Source organism: Vollenhovia emeryi, unplaced genomic scaffold, assembly GCF_000949405.1.
Source record: "Vollenhovia emeryi isolate VEMERY1.0 unplaced genomic scaffold, V.emery_V1.0 DF939182.1, whole genome shotgun sequence".
Lineage (NCBI taxonomy): Eukaryota > Metazoa > Arthropoda > Insecta > Hymenoptera > Formicidae > Vollenhovia > Vollenhovia emeryi.
In genome coordinates this window covers 1,166,965-1,187,183 of record NW_011967184.1, presented here as the reverse complement: position 1 = coordinate 1,187,183, position 20,219 = coordinate 1,166,965, and the positions used below count along the sequence as shown (strand labels likewise).

Sequence of the window (20,219 nt, the reverse complement as noted above, 5' to 3'; positions counted from 1 at the left end):
GCCCCTTAAGGATTCGCTACTCTCTATAAAAGTCAATCAGTGAATTATCACTGAAAACAGTGAATAGTCGCTGATTTGCTTGTCATCTCACTGCGATTTTCAGTGGTATATAGAAGAGAGTCTCCTATTATGAGATAGGATCCTAATATGGAATAGGGTAACAGGGTACATTCATCAGTTGATTCCGCCATGAATTTATTGCCCTCGGAGCGAAATCTGTTTAGTGGAAAATTGATTGTTAGATCGTGTAATCGTTGCGGAAAACGATTCCTCATTGAATTTGGGTGTTGAAAGCCTGCTCTCTCATATTAGAAACCTATCTCATAATAGAGGACTTTCCTCTATACTTATAACTGCAAGGAGCGAGCAGAAGTCGTCGGTATTAGACTTGTTCTGTTCGGCAAATAAGGAGCTGGCCTTGACGTAAGACATAATATGCACCCGGTGCGTATCGGGTCGCCTCGTTATAACAGTCGCTTCGTAACCGTAATAAAACGCGACAGACTTTACACGTTACTGACGGACGGCGCAAGGTGGTGAAACCGAAAGCCGACGGCGAAGCGGCCATCCGGGGGATATGGAAATGTTATGGAAAATAGCCTAAACGGCGTTTCCGCGGCGTTCCTCGCCGTGCTCTCGCACATGTGTAAACGACTCCTCGGGCCCACGATCATTGCCACGGTCATGGTGGTGAAGAAAACCGCAGATGCGGTTTCACGCGACCCCTCCTCGCGTTACAGAACGTTGGACATTCACCAGGCCCCGCGGCAACGCGACCCCCGAGACCGCTCACGAACCTCTTGCTGTCTTGGTTTGTTTAATTCGAAACTATCGCGAAATCGCGCTAGTTCCCGAGTCAAAATTTTGGCCCTATGTTTAGGGCCTTTAATTTTAGTTTAGGGGCCTATAATTATTAACCTTTAATTCTATTATATAGTAGGACCTAAGCAGTAAAAGAGGTCGAACTGCAAGTACAAAATTTACTCCTGCTTTAAAACTGATAGTATCTGGCAAAAGTAGGAAATTTCTACTTTTGTCAATTTAGCATTAAAGTAACTCCCTTTAAGTAGGGGCTAAAAGAAATTTTTAGAATTAAAGATTCAAGGGAGGAGTAAAAAAATATAATGTCATCAAAGTAGGTAATTGCTGGTCCATGTAGGTGTACAGATCAGCTAAGTAGGTGTCAATTATCCTTGAAAGTGTCAAAATAGTACCAAAATTTCGACTCAGGTTGATAAAGAAGCGAAAATAATCGAGCACGCTTCGCAGATTAAATCCCGCGGGGAAAAACGGCGAAGAGGAACGTATCCCTTTTATAAATGAAGCATGAACGGGATCCTTTTCGCGATTGATAAACGACACCATCCGTTTTTCTGTCAGCATATAGAAAAATAAAAATAATCCGAGATAAAAGAGACGGGATATTACATGTAGAATTCGAGAAGAAAGGAAACGCGGTGGAGGACTCTAAAATATTTTCGTAGACAGAGGGTGGCATCGATGTGGTAATTTTGCAAATTTTAATGCGAAACTTGGGAAGCGGATTGTCAGCCAGAAATCCTTCTGAAGTAAATTTTAATTGCGATTCGTCAGAAGTGATAAATTCGACTTCGCGCGGATCTCTATCAATTCTCCTCCTAATCCGTCCCACTTTTCACGAACGTTGTGGCAGATTTATGCCTATCCCCCGTATGTCCTGTTTATATTTTATATTGTCGCATGTGCGTCTCCTGACTCAGCGCGTGCCACTGAACGCCGAGATCTCCGGGGGATTTCGAGCTCCTTGGCGATCGCGCGGCGCGCGCTAAGGAACGCGACGGAAAGAGAAGGCGAGGAAGAAGGCAACAAGAAGATCGAGCTGCGGGAGAACAAAAGTGCTGGACGGCGACAACGACGACGGACGTCATCGCGCGGGAACGACACGGCCCACAAGAAAACGCTCCACAGGCCCGCCTAATAATTCTCAGCGGACGACGCGCGACGTGTACGTGTCACGACGTCGCGACGCGCGCGTCCGTCTCGCCGCTGCGGGAACTCTCGCGGCTTATACCTCTTCTTTCTTTTTTCTTTTCATCCCGAGAAAACGAGACGGTACCCCGAATGCCGAAACGGGGAGATCGCCGCGCGAAGAACCGGGAAGAGTCTCTGGAGATTTCGCACTGTGAATCCCGGAGATCTCGTCGGAAACGAGATACGATAAACCGCGATCATGAGGATGCGCGCTTCCACGCGATTTAGAAGGACGCCAATATCTCCGAGGCCCGACTTTTCATTTTCTGGTTAACTGTTAGTCAGAGGGGTCAGTCGATTCTCTGTTTCTTCTTAGATAATAACATAGAGAGAGATGGAGAGTCGACTAATTTCTGGTTGAAAGTTAATGGAAAACCAGGCCTGAGTGACAGAGTCCGCACAGAGAAAAGGGTTTCTTTCGATTTAGTATTTCTATTCATTTGATTGAAATTTGTTTCATTGAAACAACATATGCTTGCACGAAACATTATTTGTTAGAATAAAAGTTTTCTTGTCTCATTCAAACAATCTCTATTTAAGGCACTATTATTTGAGGTAATATCTTTCAATTCAATAATTATATAATATTATTTGACCAGGCGCCTATAGAGTTTGGTGCTGCCGCTAGATGACCGCCGAACTCGTAAGTATAGTAAAATCACGGTATAGTCTGCGAGTGCAAACTTTGAATTCATCGAAACACCTGCCACCAGAAAATCATCCCGTATGTAAATTGCTGCTCCCGACCTGTGAGATTATTTACGAAAAATAGACAATCCCAACTTAGACTGCTTCCTTGCCGAGTTACGAGTCCGGCGAGTTTTCCTGGCGGAAGCGTGAATGGCACGATTGTTCTGAGCGATGGTGGCGTTAAGTGCTCATTAATTGTCGCGGAATCGACCCGCCCGACGTCGCGGTTTATTATCGCCGAAATAATTCGGCTTTAAACGTTTCCCAAAAGTGGCCGTCGTGTTTTATTACGCCAGGCAGCAAGAGTGACTTCAGTCTCGTAAAAGCCTCGTATAAATAAGGTTGCAGGACGATATAATCGTTACGTATGTATCCTCGCGTGCCACCAACAGCCTATCTCGGAATTACAGAACGACTACGAAATCACACGCGTTCGAAAGAATGACTCAAACTTGAACGCACGACGGTCATTATAAACGGCCGATCGTACTATCTCATCGTTAATATTAAATTTATATTAGTTAATCTGTCAATCATATTACACTACAATATCAGAATGGTAGTATATTGACCTTTTGTTGAAATAAACTTCGCAAAAATCTAAAGAAAGATAAAATCTTGCTTATTTCGTTGGAAGCAAACATTTCTCGCTCAACGAAAGATTTTAATTTAATTCTTAATATATTAAATGATTTCAACGCTCTTCCCCGGCATTACGCGTTAATGTTTGGCACTCAAACTCCTCCACTTTCCTTCTTTCGTACATTAACGCCGAGAGGAAGAGTGCGTAACTTTGCGACGTCCCGTATAGCGCGGTCAGCTGTCGGCACTCAGTCGTCCGGCTTTTAACGCACTTTCAACCGTTTCGCGCCGTAAAATTATCATCTTTTTTCTTCTTCCTATTTCTTTTGCATCCCCGGCGCCGGGATGGAAACGTCACGAGCGACGGTAATGGCAAAACGAGCAATTTGCCGCGCGATTTGCTTGCACCAACGAGGTCGCATTTGCACATTCTAATTTTGCGAACGTCAATCTCACGTAATTGAAAACTGCATCGGATTATTTTTTGTATTTATTTTTCCGGCCCTCGCGTCGCTAATGTTGACAAATGCAATAAATGTGTGAGATCGATCAATTATTCGGGAAGCAAGGGATATAAGAGCTTTGAGATACAAACTAATTAAAAGTCAAGCAAAATATATCCACATATACACACGTGTGTGTCTATTTATTCGTTAATACTGCTTCTATTTAAAAGTGCCTCTCTCCTGGGGAAAAGAGATTTCAAAACACTATTCTAGTAGAGCCTAAAATATTTTTATTGTGCCGTAAAGCTTCTCGCGCTGGCGCAATCGCACCTTACCTCGCTGCATTATACTTTCGAAAAGTTGTTCCATCAGAGTTGTCGTATTAATCATCTGGAAGAGGGAATAAAATTTCTCAGGGCTCTCGCATTTGATATTCGATATTGATCTCATATTGGGAACCGGATCAGAGAGAGAGAGAGAGAGAGAGAGAGAGAGGAGAGAGGGCCGATGGCGCAAACAATATCTGGGGTGTAACAACGGATTACGAGGGATCAAAATCGACCTTTACCGAGTTTACAATCCAAGGGTGTGCGAGTTTTATATTTTTTTCTCGAAGGGTACACATTTTCTCGTAACTTTAATATTTATATGTATAAGTCACCGCGGTCTCAAGATTAATGCCTCTCTATCCCGACATTTCATAAAAGAATGATGAGGTATTACTTTATTGACCCTCCAAACAAACAAAGTCATAAAAAAAGTGGGGTTTTCTATGTGCTCTATGGAAAAAAAGACGAAGATTTTCGAAGAAATTAACTGCGATCTTTTATAATCTGACACTAGTGTCTCAACATTTTACTAAATTACAATTGTTTGGGAGCATATAAAATGCGTTTAAACGCAACGACAGAATTGTAAACAGCGAGGAAATCGAAATAAAATTATAAATCGAAACTATCAAGAGATTCCTAATATTTAGAAATTTCTAGTTGTTCTATACTCTATTATTAAAAAATTTTACATAGCAATATTGTTGCGGCAATCTCTTCCTGGTTTCTATTAAAAATATACGCTAAAGAAAACTTTTTTTTTTTAAATTGGAACGTCTTTTGTCAAAACGCTAAGTTGGGGATAGAAGCTATCAGTTAACAAGAAAAATGGATAACAAGATCCTCTGCTCAACGTTTATTCTTCCCGGATCGTTCTGAATGGTTCGACCCTGTATATCGAATATTGTGAAGGATACACGACACCCCTGTGTAACGAGATACCAGCCGCCGGTGAGACGAGAAGGACGTGGAGAAGGAAGATGATGAAGAAGACTTGTGTTCTGGTTCATAAAAATTGCTGCTGGAACACATCCTTGAAAGCCGAAACGACGAGAACGCCGGCGCCCATTCGTCACCGCTAGCACGTTAATATTTCATTAACACGTTAACAAGGACACAACACGGTAAATAATGTATTGATTTTTTTTCAATTTCGTTTCGTAAAATTTCCGTTGAACTGTAACTGACCTTCTATGCCCCATGACCAACTTTTCTTATATTAGGGGAGAGAGTTGCCGAACCACTTAAGGTATTATTTATTATATACTCGTATCCCATTTGGTACTGATTTGTACGCAAGCAATCGTTGAAAATTGTAGTTTGATGTTCCAGGCATCTATTAAGTACTACACGTTTAACGTTTCCCTAATAACAAATTATTTTGTCATAAGTCTTTTTGTAAAACGTTGCACAGGGTACGATTTAGGGAAAAAAAACCGGTTGCCTCCTTGAAATAATTAAATTTATATCGAGCAAATAGTATAAGATTGATATAAGAAAGTGTTAACTCATACTTGTTTTATTAATAAATTATCTAAAATAGTCCAATAATTTAATAATTTAAAAATAATAATTAACGATAATGGGAAGAACATTAAGATACAATTAGCTTACAGTGGTTTTTGCAATTTACATTTATATTGTATCACGCCTACAGATATCGTTTATTGTTTATAAAACCGTACCGGTACGTGATAGGAAACTTCTTTTAATTATTATTCGTATATTAAATTCAGCTCTACAGTAGCCACATAAGAATACGTTCTGTAATTTTTTATAAAAGGCTCTTTCACACTATCCAATCACCATACAAACCTGCGGTAAACGTATTGCATTAGAGTGACACCGACAAAAATAAGTCGATTGCCTCACCGCGCTCTGTGCGTTGCGGCGCATCTTAATAAAAGCGCGTGTACATACGTCCTTCCGCCTCTGAAGCTCCCAGTAGCCATTTAGAAACCAATGAGCTTCTAATGAAGGTGGAGCTTGCGACGGAAATCTCCACCTACTCTTAAAACGCTCTATTTCCCTCCGCTCGTCGGCGACGAGCGACATAGCGCGAGCCGAGAGAAGATCGCGGAGAACGCGAGAGAACGAGAGAGAGAGAGAGAGAGATCGGAGGTGGAGAACCGATGAGGACCTTTAAGTACGTCTTAACTCGGCCAAGTCAGTTGGCATCTCGCTGCCCGAGAGCAAAATGACGCCTTCGTTTTCGAGCGCGGCCTCGCGATCAGACGACCCCGATCGGCGCGTTGTAACGTTGCTGTAACTTCGACGTGGAAATTACGGTCTCCGCGGTTACGTCGTGCTTAGCGCGAATTGAAATCTATGACGGACGTGTATCGATCCGTCGAGTTCGCAAGTGAATAGAGAACTTTTCCCCCCCAAGTTTTGTTTTATGAGATAAAAGTTGGTCCAGCGGGAGTTGGTGAGAGAGCGTGAGCGAAAGTGGGGTAGTCGGCGGGTATCAGGTATGTTAAGAAACTTTATGATCGAAGCTGCGAGGCATAAGATGCTAACGAACTTGATCAAAGCTCGGCGGAAGTTGCGAGAGTGAAATTACGTTGATTGGAAAGCGCCAATCTGAAACTTCAGCTGTACCGTAAAATCCCGGAACCTCGTGATTTTACGCAATACGAGATTGATTTCTAATCGTCAAACTCGGAAATTTCTTCTACGTATTTCTCCGCGTATAAATGTACCGCAATTAAGTCCTAAGCGTTAACGAACATGGTGTGCGACATCGTCGTTAGTTGACAAAATTATCTTTACAATTTTTACAACTCGATTTTATCAGTGTCTTGCTCACATAAAAATTAGCCAGTAAAAAGAAACGGGAACGTGTAGAATAATATATCTGTAATCGGTGATCAAAGCTGAGGTCGAATCGTGATCGTCGTCGCGCGATGAAATGCCAATTGGCGGGTACCGCAGTTTAAGGGTTAATAAGCTTAATCGACACTCGATAAGAATCGCCTCAGCTAGGCTATTGGTGGCCTGGCATAAAATGCAAATACGTCACGAGATTTTCAGACGTCGATTATTGCTCGAAAGAAATTCAGTTATACACATACATGCATTTATGTCATTCATAATTTTTTATAAATATGATAATATTACGTGTATGCACTTATACATATATGTGTATTACCAAAGCGTACAATACATCTAATTAATTAGATGAAGACTATGAGTGACAGGAAAATAAAAAGGCAGTCATGAAAAACGGTCAATTCAGAAAAGATCCGACAAATATTGAAGATCCATGTTCTAATAATACTTGGGGCAGCCGGGAACTCGTCGGCCAGAAAAATCACCGCTCTAATTATTATTCGGGCGGTGTGAAAATTTGGAATCCCGGATGTGTGCCGAACGACGACCAGAAGCCCGTAACGAATCGTAATTGAATTGGGATCCGCGTGCGCGGATTTTAACCGTCTGATTACGCTCATAAATATTGAAATTAGCATATTTTCCGACAGCGAGAAAACCAGACGAATTTCACTTGAATATTCAGCCAGACGCGCGTGACGAATCGGAAATTGGCCGACGGATATGATTAACATGTATGTATAGTATATCTTCATTCATAGAATTACCGCGATAAGTGCCATAAAGCATGCGCCTGTAACGAGGATAATTTATGGAAACAATTCACTGCCGTGTCCTCGAGATTTTAGAAACAATCTTAGAATTTCAATTTATGAATTAACAGCGATGCTGGAGGTTCGATCCCTTTCTTTTCTGTGGTACAAATTTTGTTCACATTTTTCATTGACTTTTTCTACACTTTTCTCGTCGAATCTTTTGCTAAAAATAATATAATAGAAATAAGATATAAAGTAGCCTGTAAAAAATGTTTATTTCTTTCGTTACACTCATTTTCGTTTCACTTCCAGTAATAATTAAATCGAAATGCGTTTATTCACACATAACTTTCGGCGATTCTTACACATTTTCCATTATATCTTTTGCGTTGCGGACAGTGCCTAAACTGCCGAGAACATGTTTCATCGTGAAAACGATATTAAATTATTGTACTTTGTCAACCGCATTTACAGGTCTACACATTCGAGCCGGCTAAATTTTGCAAGACAGATATACTAAGAGAGAATTATTTATATACGGTTGAAGTATGAACGAGTTTCGAATAGTCTGCGAACACTTTGAAACCGCTGGCACGTGGCCCTAATTGCACCGTCACGCTCGAGCTCGAAAATGCTTTAATTAACATTTTCCGAGACAAATTACGCATAAACGTGCCGGTTCCACTCGCATATCCCGCGCCGCCGTAAATAATCATCCTTTAACGATCGCGTACGTTCAATCGTTGAGACCTCCCGAAGCCTTTCGCTAAAGGATCCAATGTTTTAACTCGATATGCGATATAAATTTAATTTGCATTCGAAGCAATTATTCATAACTGAGAGAAGCAGATTTAGATTGATTTTCTCAAGTTCCTGAAAGAGGTAATTTCAAGACTGAGATAATTTGGCCAGATTGCTTTGCATTAAACCATTATTAATCCCGCTCCTAAATTTCTGTCTCGTTGAAATTATGAATAGACCTAGCTTCTAATACGTCACATCTCTATTTAGCCACACTTAGTGCTAAATGCGGACGCCCAATTCCAAATTTTAATCGCCCGATACGAAGATTGCGTTCAGGGTCAACGTGAGATAAATAGCATTACCCGATTTAACTACAATCACGCCATTTCGCGAATAATGTTACAGTAAAACACAACCATAATTCATAACGCCGATCGCTGTCATCCCGATGTCACATTTTATACATAGCGTCTCAGGTGGAAAAAGATCACAAATGCTGTGGAATGATTCGCCGGGAATAAAGGGGGGAAAAAAGAGAAGGAGAAATTATTAAGTCGTGTAAGCAACTGTTGAGACATAACTGAGGAATGCGAGAAGTTATCATAAATTGTTACGTTAATATTTTTAATTTCATTAATAACATTAATTCTGTATAGGGAATATACTCGGAAAGAAAAACTTAGTATTGTCAGCGTCTCCACAAAGAAAAATTAATAAATCGACTTATTGTAACAATTTAACGGTTTATAAAAAATTAGTCACTGCAGTTAAAATATATCTTTTCTCTTCCTCTTTCACTAAAAAGTACAGCCATGTATAACGAATAAGATCACGAACGCTGCAGATTGGTTCGCCGGGAATAAAGGGGGAAAAATGAGAAGGAGAAATTATTAAGTCGTGTAAGCAACTGTTGAGACATAACTGAGGAATGCGAGAAGTTATCATAAATTGTTACGTTAATATTTTTAATTTCATTAATAACATTAATTCTGTACAGAGAATATACTCGGAAAGAAAAACTTAGTATTGTCAGCATCTCCACAAAGAAAAATTAATAAATCGACTTATTCTAACAATTTAACGGTTTATAAAAAATTAGTCACTGCAGTTAAAGTATATCTTTTCTCTTCCTCTTTCACTAAAAAGTACAGCCATGTGTAACGAACAAGGGAGAGCGCGCCAGAAATCATAGTCATATGGAGGAATATTATCATCTTTTGGGATGTGTGTAGGGGCTTGAAAACAGTCCCTCGCGATGCCGCGAGGCTCGCCCTTTGATTTTATTATTATACACCTGTTGAAAATTCGTTTGACATCGTGCTAGAACACCAGCACATGAACGTACAATATCGCGCCTCTCACAATATTTACACTGCAAACGTAGCGCTTTGCTTGAATATCATCCAAAGTAGAACGATACAAGCGTCCCTCGACACACATCTCGATTTCAGCTCGCACACGCATCCGCGAATTGGCTCGTCCAGATTATCTTCTCGCATTTTGAATTTCCACTACAATTCCGGGCCTCGCTAATATTAAGTTTCTGGCTGATATTTTGAGATCCCGGCTGAATAATCATGTCGCGTGAAATTAAACCGCGAGTCTGGTCGCGGCTTCGCCTCGGGACGGATTACATCGCGTTTCAGCACAGCGCGGTACAGTGCAATTCGGTACTAATGGTAACGATGACAATAGCAAAAGTATAACTTTACACTGCCAATTCGAGCGCAATTGTACAGCCGCGAATGTATCAGTGTACCACGTTCATTCTGTCTCGCAGGTGAGAGATTCTGTCTCGCGAGAAATTGAGACGATGCCCGCGTCGACGATATAAATACGCGGGCGATGGAGGATGCGCTAAAAAATTGAAGAGCCCGCGAGAGGAAAGTGGCGAACTTGGCAATGGGTCCCGTATTGATTGTCATGCCGGCGTGAGGGAAAGTGCGCCGGAGGAGAGCGCGGGGGAAGAAAAAAAATGTTAGCCGCGACGGACGCGGAGCAGGGCGCGAGCAACGGCGTGATAGTGTCGCAGCTCGCGAATACGCACACCCCGCAGGATTTCACGGTCTCACGCCTGCTGTCCACGCCGACGCACTCCTTGGGTAAGGAATATGAGAATGCCATTTTATATCAGCGTATAAGATAGCACGTTATTCAATTGTCTGGTAAATTACTGGAGGGAGGTCCTCTATTACGAGACGGCTTTCTAATATGAGACGGCAGGTTTCCGACACCCAGATTCAGTCGGTTTTCGCGACGATTACACGATCTAACAATGAATTTTCCACTAAACAGAGATTTCGCTCCGAGGGCAATAAATTCACGGTGGAATCAACCGACGATGTACCCCCGTTATCCCATATTAGGGTCCTATCTCATAATAGGAGGCCTTCCTCTGTTAATTAAGTGTTCGTAGAACGCAAAGCTCGAGCAACTTTTGAACGGAAGCTTCTCGGTACTAACTTTCCCGTTTAAAATAATAGATCGGATTACATTAGATTATTAATTCACATCGAAATTGTATGTAATCTAATGTAATCTGATCGTATTCTGTCTAATATTTTAAGGTTGCGAACAAGAAACCGGAAGTCGTCGGCCCCTCTTACTTTCCGTCGCTATAATTGTTCGAGGGTAGCGCGGACACTCGGCTTTGTAATTATAATTTTACGAAATTGTATACGTTTAATATTCACGAATGATTAAATTAGGTGGAATTTTGTGGGATCTGGAAAATGCATTACTGGCACGAGAATGCGGCATCTATTGCGAACGATTTAATCGCGTCCCTTCGCATTAATCCGCGGTTCACGACGCACTTGATTTCATCGAAATGGCGCATTTCCAGTCATGCTGCTCGCATTATGCCGCTTTGATGAATGCCCAAGTATAGTGGAGTCATTCAAAGAATGGCCGCGGCTGTTAGTCGACCCGCGCGCGCGCGCGCGCACGTTCCTTTTTTCCCTTTTTCCTTTTTTTCGGTACAGGCCGCCGGTATCGCGAGCGGCATCTTCGAGACCGCACGTTTCGCCGTGCGATAGAAGACCATCGAGAAAAATAATTTCGCATTCTTCTCGCGGAGCAACGTTTTTACGCGCGCGAAAAGTATATGACTCTAAGCGAGATTGACGTTCATTCGGCGAACGACATTTCTGTTATGCAAACAAAAAAAAACAACAGATATTTTCCGTCGAATGTAATTATAGTAAAACGTTCGAAACTTCGAAATCTCGAAGTAGTCATTCAACCGTGTACACGCAACAACCGAAATGATAAGTGCAAGAGCTAAAGAGAGTAAAAGTATTGCCAAGTGTCTAATAGAAACGTATGCCGCTTTATCGGCAAAATAAACGAACGAAAGAAATTCAATTGATAATTCGAAAATATTCGTCGCCAGCAGAATGATTGACAAATGAAGCAGATGTAGGGAGATCCAGGTTGAAACCCTGGCTGAGGTAACATTTTTCGCAATAAATTTTCTGTATTATTAAAAATGCCAGGTACGGTCAAGAAAACAGCGACGTTGCTGATTATCGCTGGCGACATTGAAGAACTCTTATTAAAGTAGATTTCCTCGGCCAAAACTGACAAAAGGTTTATTATAAGGTCCACTACGTTTCGACCATCCGGACTGTGGTCCTTATCAAGTTACAATTACTCTATATACGAACATAACGGAAATATTATTGAAGATATAAATGATATACGATCACAAAGAAATACAAATTCAATTGACCTCGAGGACCGGATTAACAGCGTATCGCTGATAATTGCTGAACGTTTTATAGATTGCAGCGAGACCTCTTCCACTGCTGGGAACAGAAGGCCCAGGAGAAGCCGGACGACGTTCTCGGCGCAACAGTTGGCCGCGTTGGAGAGGGTCTTCGAGAAGACGCACTATCCGGATGCCTTCGTCCGCGAGGAACTCGCGACTAGGGTGTCCCTGTCGGAGGCCAGAGTGCAGGTAATCCAATGTAATCTTAATCTATCACATCAATACAGTAAACCAGGATGAGACGTAAGGAGTTTCTTTCATAAATTCATTTATAAATTTGTGACAAATTAGGTATCTATCTTTTGAAATTTGTAAGAAGATAATTGACGCCGTTCTCTCTCTCTCTCTCTCTTTTTATATTTGTCACTTTATCTAATACAGTACCGGCCAAAAGTATATCACCTTTAGGTTTTCTGAGCATAACTTTCGTCAAAGTGCACCGAAATTTTACAATAGACACTTGATAACAGGTGCATCTTATTGTATATACACGAAGGATAATAAAATTTGATAAAAATACACCATAATTTTCGAATTTTTCGTTCGTGCACTTAAAAACTAGTTGCGCTCAAAAAAATCGAAAAGCGATGTAATTTTGGCCGGTACCGTATTTACATTTTAAAATCGAATCATTGCTCGAGGACTAATCCTTTTAGATTACATTTCTACTTATATTATAAACAACGAGGACATTTTTGGTGGTTTGGTGCGGACCAATTAGATAATTTCTTCGAATGCTCAATCCGACAAATATTTAATGCACCGCCAATTTCTCCCGGCGCGCAATTTAGACTAATAAACACGTTTACCTATAGTCTCATTTGTTTACTAGTTTGAAGAATCTAAATATATATAACCGAATTGAAATCTAGAGACTGTTAGATAAACAGAAATGTAAAGAACGAAATTGGGATTCGGAAGAGTATCAGTCTCAATGATGTTCGATCTCGTTCCACCCCGCTCGCGGATGATGGAACGTGGCGGAACGACAAACCGCCGCCTTGAGACGTTCACCAACCGGCTAGCCAACCAACCGAGCAACCGACCAGCCCACAGAACGAGCGGACCGCTCTTTGAAGCTGTCTTCCACTCGGTAACCGAGAAGACTAGCTGTCCGAGAAAGTATCACGACGTGCACATGTGTTGGGCTCTTGTACCGAACGTAACGCGTCGTCAGTAACACGAGGGAAAGAAAGATAAAGAAGAAGGAGGAGGAGGAGGAGGAGGAGGAGGCGGCGGTGGAAGGTGGAGGTCGTGGACAGCTAGGCAGAAAATCGGAGGAGACAGGTTGTCAGAGCGCCGAGAGGGAGAGGGAGGGAGAGAAGAAGATAGAGAGCTATGATTAGCCGGACGGCGACGCGCGCTCCAGCATCTGCGCGCTCCGGCGTCGTGCGTCGAGCACGTGTTTGCGTCGCCGTCGCCGTCGCCGTCGCCGTCGCCGTCGCCAGCGGTCCATGCCGCGTGCACGCGTCTGTCTGCGTCGTCGGTACGCCTGCCAGGAGCCGTCACGCTGTCCCGTTTTCGGTCGGCGCGCCACGTCCTTCCATCCCTCCGACCCCGCCGCCGCGTCTCTCCGCTCTCGCGAAGACGCGAGATTTTTGGAGTAACGCGAAAGACGAGGAGCGTCACAGCACATCGAGTGTCTCTCGCCGACGGTGTTTCGTTAGAAGAGGCGATTCTCCGACGAAGAGCGTGCCATGCTCCTCAAATCGAATTTATTTGTCTTGCGGCTTGGTCTTCCTCGAGTGATGTCGGACGAGGAGCATTCGCGATAGTCGGACTTGTCAGATCCATTAGATTCCCGTCGAAGATATTCCTAAAAGGCGCGGCGTGGTCCTTTGAGACGGATTTGTTTGAGTTATACTCTAGATTTCAATTCGTAGAATTCATTTGAGAGACAGGCGTACTCTTTTGAGAGATCGGCAGAGACTCGATGAGGCGCTAATCAGTGCAGCTAAATTAATAAATATACATACGTGTTAAATGACTCAAATTAAGATTTGCAAATGAATAAACCATCGCAAAGAAACGTTCAAACATGCACGGCTTTGAGAGGCGTTAATCTTTTTAAGAATTGCTTTCAAAGAAAGCAATAATTGCGCACCTAGTCGTATAATTCATTCTTGAAAAGTATTTTTATTGTCGCGCTAATATCTCGATTATTCATAGCAAAGAATTGCATTATTACTCTAGGAACTCTAATTCTTATTTTACCATAAAATTTTCTTAAAAACCCTGAACTATTAAATTACTTGAACCCATACATTTTACTAGTAGATACACTTTACCAGTAGAAGTTCAATGATAGTGCTTATAATTCGAACTTTGAGCCCTGCTAGAACAAAAAAAAACGACTCATAGGATCGACTTGTGACAATAGTAACTTTAAATCAGCATCACTTGAAGTACAAAGTTTCAGCCAATTTCACCGAAATCCATTTACCGTAAGGTTTGCGCGGGATCCCTTAAAAAAACACATAAAATTCTTCGAAATGCCATGTTGCCCCATTACATGATTTTCAGATGAATTTTAAGAAAGCAAATTCCCTCCGTGCAGGATTTACTTTTAAAAATGGCCGAGAACGAGAGAGACGTCCTGGTTTTCTTCCTCTACAATCCCGATCGCGCATAAAGAACGCGCTCGTCCCATCCGCGCGAGGAGAATTCGTTTAATCATCCCCCACCCCTGTCAACCCCAAAAGAATTTTTTTTCGTGGGACAATTTTGTAATTTTGTAAAGCCAATTTCAAATTGCTCACGGTTAAAAAATTTTTAATTTCAAATACCAATATCTTCTTCATTAAACTTCTGACCTGAGTGTTTTAAGTATGAAAGTGTTTTGCTATGCGGCCTGCAACTTATCCCGGCATTATTTTGTGCAAAAAAAGCTAATAAAAAGATTTACCAGCGCAAAAACTATATTCGAATGTGCCGGTAAAACAGACGACTTTAGGATTTCCTTAAGAAAGACAGCGGAGCCGGCAAAAATATATCGTTTTTCCTGTGCAGGTGTGGTTCCAGAACAGGCGGGCGAAGTTCCGACGGAACGAGCGGAGCTCGGCGATGAGCCGGGGCGTCTCCGCGGGCAGGGAGATGGAGGCCGCGCTGCCGCTGCGCCCTATCAGGGTGTCGCAGCATCCTCCGCAGCATCACCCGGCTGAGAGCAGCGCGGAATCGCCGCAGGCCGCTACCACCCAAGTGACGGCGCAGTACTCTTACGGCGACTACTGGCGCGCGACGCCGCAGCATTACGCGGTGCAAACCGCCGCGGCCGCCGGCTGCCACGGCTTCGCCGCGAACGGCGGCCTGGCGAACGTGGGCCTGCCGCCGTACCACCATCACCAGGCCGACCTCCACCACGGCACCCTCGACGGAGCCGCCGTGAACGGCCTGAGCGCCCTGAGGCTGCGAGCGCATCCCTACGGCACGACGTATCCGGCGATGCACGCGAGCATGTGACGCACCGTCCCCGGAAATCGAGTCTCCGAGAGCGCGAGAACGTCACGAATGTAACGCCTTTGAGAGTGTAACTTAGATCGGAAGAGGCTTCTCTGAGGCCGAGAGACCGGATTTATTTAAATTGCAAAAAGATATTTCTATTTAAACCCAGCGAGAGAGATGACTTGTCGATCGACGTCGATACGACGGTTTCGATGTCGATGCGACAAGCCTCTTGCAATTTCGACGTCGATCGACGAGTCATTTCTGACTGGGAAAGATACATATACGAAAAAAATGACTTAATATAAAGAAGACTTGAGACACGTGCACGGTACGAAACCGTTTCTTGGGAATTATTTCTAGCTTCTCCGCAATCCCCCGTCTCGGCACTGACCAGCAATCGTCTCCATTTATAAATTGGCGCGTCGAAGACTGGAATACTTATTACAGTTTTATTAAGAGTATATATACAGTATTATTACAGAGTGGTCCTGAAATAGTTGGTCAAACTCAGGGATTGGATTGGGCTCATCATAAGGATGAAAAAAGTTCCTATAAACGTTAGTCCAAAAACGCATCCCGCAGGTGTTACGACTCATTTAATTATTAATACCTGATTTAAAAAATGGAAGGCTATGAAAGGAAAAAACTTGATTTTTATTTACAGTTGTTAAAAATGTCCGCTGTTAGCGAAAACACGTGCCTTCATCTAACCATTGACTGTCTAACACGCTCAAAGATTCCTAGTGTATCTCGAGATTGCTGTGTTTTCAATTTTTAAGTGCTCGAACAATAATAGTGGATTTTAATTGCGACAACAGATCACTGGATTAAGCTACTTATTGAACACAGTAATTAAAAAAGCACAAATCGTAGTACGATCAAAACACTGCATGTATTTACTCTTCGAGATTGATAATTAAACGAGTCGTAACTCCCGAAGGATACGTTTTCGGACTAACGTTTATGGGAACTTTTTTCATCCTTTTGACGAGCCCAATCCAATCTCTGATTTTGACCAACTATTTCAGGACCACCCTGTATAATGACTTTCGTTTCTCGCGGAACCGAGACCCCTCGAGTTGGTCCAATATCATTCTGTAGGTGACGCGAACGCGTGAAGGATTACTTTTATCGGAATCTGTATAGTGACCGGAAGGCTCGCTCGAATCATCCAAACCAAAGATAAGCTTGACTGTTAAAAATAAATTTGAGATCGCAGATGAAGATGATCTCGCGCAGCATCCATCGGGCCATGTGCAAAAGGATAATTCGGATGTTCTACGGATTATCGCTGCGAACGTCCAAACGTTGATCGTATGCCTTATAACCAACGATAATGATTAGAGTAAATTTAAGCTGTAAGTTCTCAACACACAGGGTAACAAGTAAATAAGTCAAAGCGCTTCTTTTTCCCGTCGATAGAGTAGTACATTAAGTTATATGAGGAGAGGTGTATTAGAACATCGCAATATTTTAAATACAGGATATATACAGAAAAAAAACACCGGCATTCTACAACTTGTGACCTTATATAGACATATGTAGACGGTATAGATACAAGACAACCTCGTGTGCAATGAAACCATTGAGCTCGGAGAACGTCTTCGGGCATGTTTTCTCATTGATATAAATATAATCAGAAAAGTACACAACATATAGATATAGGTATGTAACAAATACATGTATATATGTACACATGTCGAAATATATATTGGCACAGGATTAGAATATAGTCAGCCGGCGTACATATCGATCGTATCCGTATCTTGTCTCGCTCTTAAAATGCATTATTCTCAACCCTCAGCAGGTACTAGTATTTTTAAATCGTGACGCAACACGGCAATTAAATGTAAAATGTAAATGCAAGATTACGTTCGTCTTCTTGCGTTCATAAAGTGACACAATTAAAATACTTTTCTCCAATTAATTCTTCCTCTAATAGATTTTTTAATCTGGACGATATTTCGCATGGAATAACTTAAATTAAAAATTAACAGCTTGAAGATGTGTATCACCTGCCGGGGGTTAAAATATCAACGTCTACGTCAATCATCTTGGACCATAGGGATATTACAATTTAACAAGACAAACATTCAAAAAACATCAAAAGGATACCTGCGAGGTACCCAAAACGTTATGTCGTCTAAAAAGTATCGGTCGCGTTTTCAACATGTTCACCATGTTTTTCCTGACTTGTATTGCCTTGATAAATATACCAACAACCTCGGGAAGTGTCGTCGAATATAAAAGAATTCAAGATATCTATCCTCGTGAATTCGCTCAAGATTACGATATCTCTTGCTCCGTGTCTCAGTACTATACCGTTACTTGAACATTCTGCACGACGTTGCTCCAGTCGAGCTTGGACGGCACCAGATAAAAGGCCGGTGCGATCTTACTTCCGCAGGGGCACTGGCTGCCAGCGATCCAGCTGTACGAGCCGAGTTTCGTGTTGCATTTAGGGCAATTTAATTTGCCCTCGACGTTGTGCGTGATGTCGGGCATCCAGGCCAACGGCTCTACGAAGTAGATCTTGTCGCAGAGCTGGACTCGCGCCGACTCGTCTCGCCTCTGGGTCGGTCTGTCGCAGCTCTCGCCGTCCTTCGAGGCGCTCTTGGTGCTGAGATGCCGCCAGATCTGCTTCTCGCGCGGCGCGTGCGGCAAAATGTTGCTGGCGCTCGCCACAATGCGACGGCACTTCTTGCAACGATAAACCGACGGCTCGGGGCGCACGGTTATCAGCGCGGGGTCCGGCTTCACCAGGTCGACGCAGCTCTGGGGAAGGATGCGGGCCTTGCGCACCTTGTCGGCGGCGATCTGCAGCCGGTACATCTTGAACTGCACATTGGTGCTGTCCACGCCGCAGTTCATGTCCTCGTAGAGCCGCAGCTGCGCCACGAAGCCGGGGTTTGGCGCGACGAAGCGACGCTTCGACTTGACCGTCTGCAGCGCATCCGCGTAGCTCGACTCGTGCTTCTTCATGGTGTACGCGATCACCACGGAGGCGGATCGCGACACGCCAAAGTAACAGTGCACCAGCACCCTGCCGTCGGAGTCGAGGGCGCGGTCGATGAACTCGTACGAGTCCTCGAAGTGCGTCAGCAGGTCCTCCCGCGGCATGTCCGTCATTTGAATATACTTTATGACTACATTCGGGAGGCGCTCCTGTATCTTTCTCGGCAACGGGCAGGAGTCTATCGTCAGCATGTGAGTTATTCCAGCCTCTTTCAGCCAGTCGACGTCCGTGGCAGCCGTGAGATTGCCGAGGAACAAGCCCGGCTCGATCTCGTCGAAGCTGCACGGGCCGGCATCGAAATCCTCTCTTGTCAACTTATTCGTATCCTCCTGCGCCATACTCAGCACTCTGTAATCATGGAGCGAAGCTACGGACGGGATTTCCAGATCTGATCTTACAATTATCATCGCTATCTACTTCGTCATTCGCTACCATCCGTTATTAAGCATTCAGAACGGATTGGCTATCAAGTTACGATGCATTCTACACTTACATCTACGGCATTTGTAACGAATTGGAAAGGGAACGGAGAGTGGGAGTTCGTAAAGAGTGAAGGTATATTTTCACTATGTGTTCAGCTCGAACGGCGCTCATTTAATTCTCGTTCCGTAATTACATTAGATATAATGATAATCCTTACAAAGACAAATAAACATATGTACGCGATGTTAAATATGTCACCAAACAAAATACTAACAAGATAAGGCTTAGATCACTAAAACTGAGGCCGGGATTCATAGTCAGATCTTCAAGACTGTCTTAAGATCATCTTTAGATATTCCGTAGCCAATGAAATGTTCCATACAGCACCTTTAGATAAATTCAAGGCGGTCTTGAGTATAAGATCCGACTATGAACACCGGCTTTAAATGTTCGTCCAGTAAATGAAGTATCAGCAGCGTATCAGCCGCTCGCGAGCAGAGTATCACAGTAGAGTGCGTATGCTTTGAACTTGTGTTCTACCGGCAGAGCTCAACAGCGGATTGCCAGCGGGAACCAGGCGGGATCTGTCGCTTCCTAATCATTTAAACGAGATGTTGCTTCCGCTGTCAAACGTAGCAGACTTTGTGCCGCGTTTCTGCTCGCATTCCGCTGGCGAGATCTCCAGCGGACACTTTGCAAACTCTATATTTTCGCCAGACTTGACTGTCTCGCGTCGTTTAAAATGCATGGAGTAAGCCTGGGGTAAGGAGTAAAGAAATTAATCGGTTTTATTCCTTAGGCCGATGGCAGAGAACGATCCGTAAACGCTTAAAACTGTCTCAGGCCTGGTTTTTCGTTTTCTGGTTAATTGATAACCAGAGGTTAGCCGATTCTCTGTCTCTTCTTAGATAATAACATAGAATAGGATGGAGAGTCGACTAACTTCTGGTTAACAGTTAACAAGACAACGAAAAACCAGGCCCAAGTTGTAGACGCAAGGGTCTATCCAGACCAACTTGCACAGGTGCATAAAAAAATTGGTCGGTCTATTTTCTTACGAGTGCATTTATGGTCCAATCGGATTCCTTATGCATACGCTTATGCGCTATGCAAGTTTGTCTGGATAGGCCCTAAGGCAAGGCAGAGAAAAATGTAAGTTGTCTACAATAGCCTTTC

At 43.1% G+C, this 20,219-nt stretch overlaps 2 protein-coding genes across 4 annotated transcripts in view; one reads left to right on the top strand and one right to left on the bottom strand.

Moving 5' to 3' along the window:
* Positions 1 to 10,217: 10,217 nt before the first annotated feature.
* LOC105562930 (paired mesoderm homeobox protein 2-like) lies at positions 10,218 to 17,336 on the top strand. Its single transcript, XM_012014119.1, has 3 exons — positions 10,218 to 10,490; positions 12,174 to 12,349; positions 15,170 to 17,336. Exons 1-3 carry the CDS (start codon positions 10,364 to 10,366, stop codon positions 15,617 to 15,619), a joined length of 753 nt encoding a protein of 250 aa, XP_011869509.1. The 5' UTR covers positions 10,218 to 10,363; the 3' UTR covers positions 15,620 to 17,336.
* LOC105562931 (dual specificity protein phosphatase 12-like) overlaps positions 17,011 to 20,219 on the bottom strand; it is a 5,196-nt gene continuing 1,987 nt past the window's right edge. For 2 of the 3 annotated variants that reach the window (XM_012014122.1, XM_012014120.1), the window contains exon 2: positions 17,011 to 18,968. In XM_012014122.1, the coding sequence (XP_011869512.1) occupies positions 17,921 to 18,958 (1,038 nt within the window). In that variant the 5' untranslated portion in view covers positions 18,959 to 18,968 and the 3' untranslated portion in view covers positions 17,011 to 17,920. Of the gene's footprint in view, positions 18,988 to 20,219 lie in introns of all 3 variants that reach the window. The other variant, XM_012014121.1, reaches the window with a different exon arrangement.

What these genes read in the sequence shown, in the direction of transcription:
- LOC105562930 (XM_012014119.1), top strand. Translation starts at nt 10,364, where the DNA reads ATGTTAGCCGCGACGGACGCGGAGCAGGGCGCGAGCAACGGCGTGATA. An exon ending in CACGCCGACGCACTCCTTGG is followed by an intron (nt 10,491 to 12,173) that starts GTAAGGAATATG and finishes AACGTTTTATAG; the next exon opens with ATTGCAGCGAGACCTCTTCC. An exon ending in TGTCGGAGGCCAGAGTGCAG is followed by an intron (nt 12,350 to 15,169) that starts GTAATCCAATGT and finishes TTTCCTGTGCAG; the next exon opens with GTGTGGTTCCAGAACAGGCG.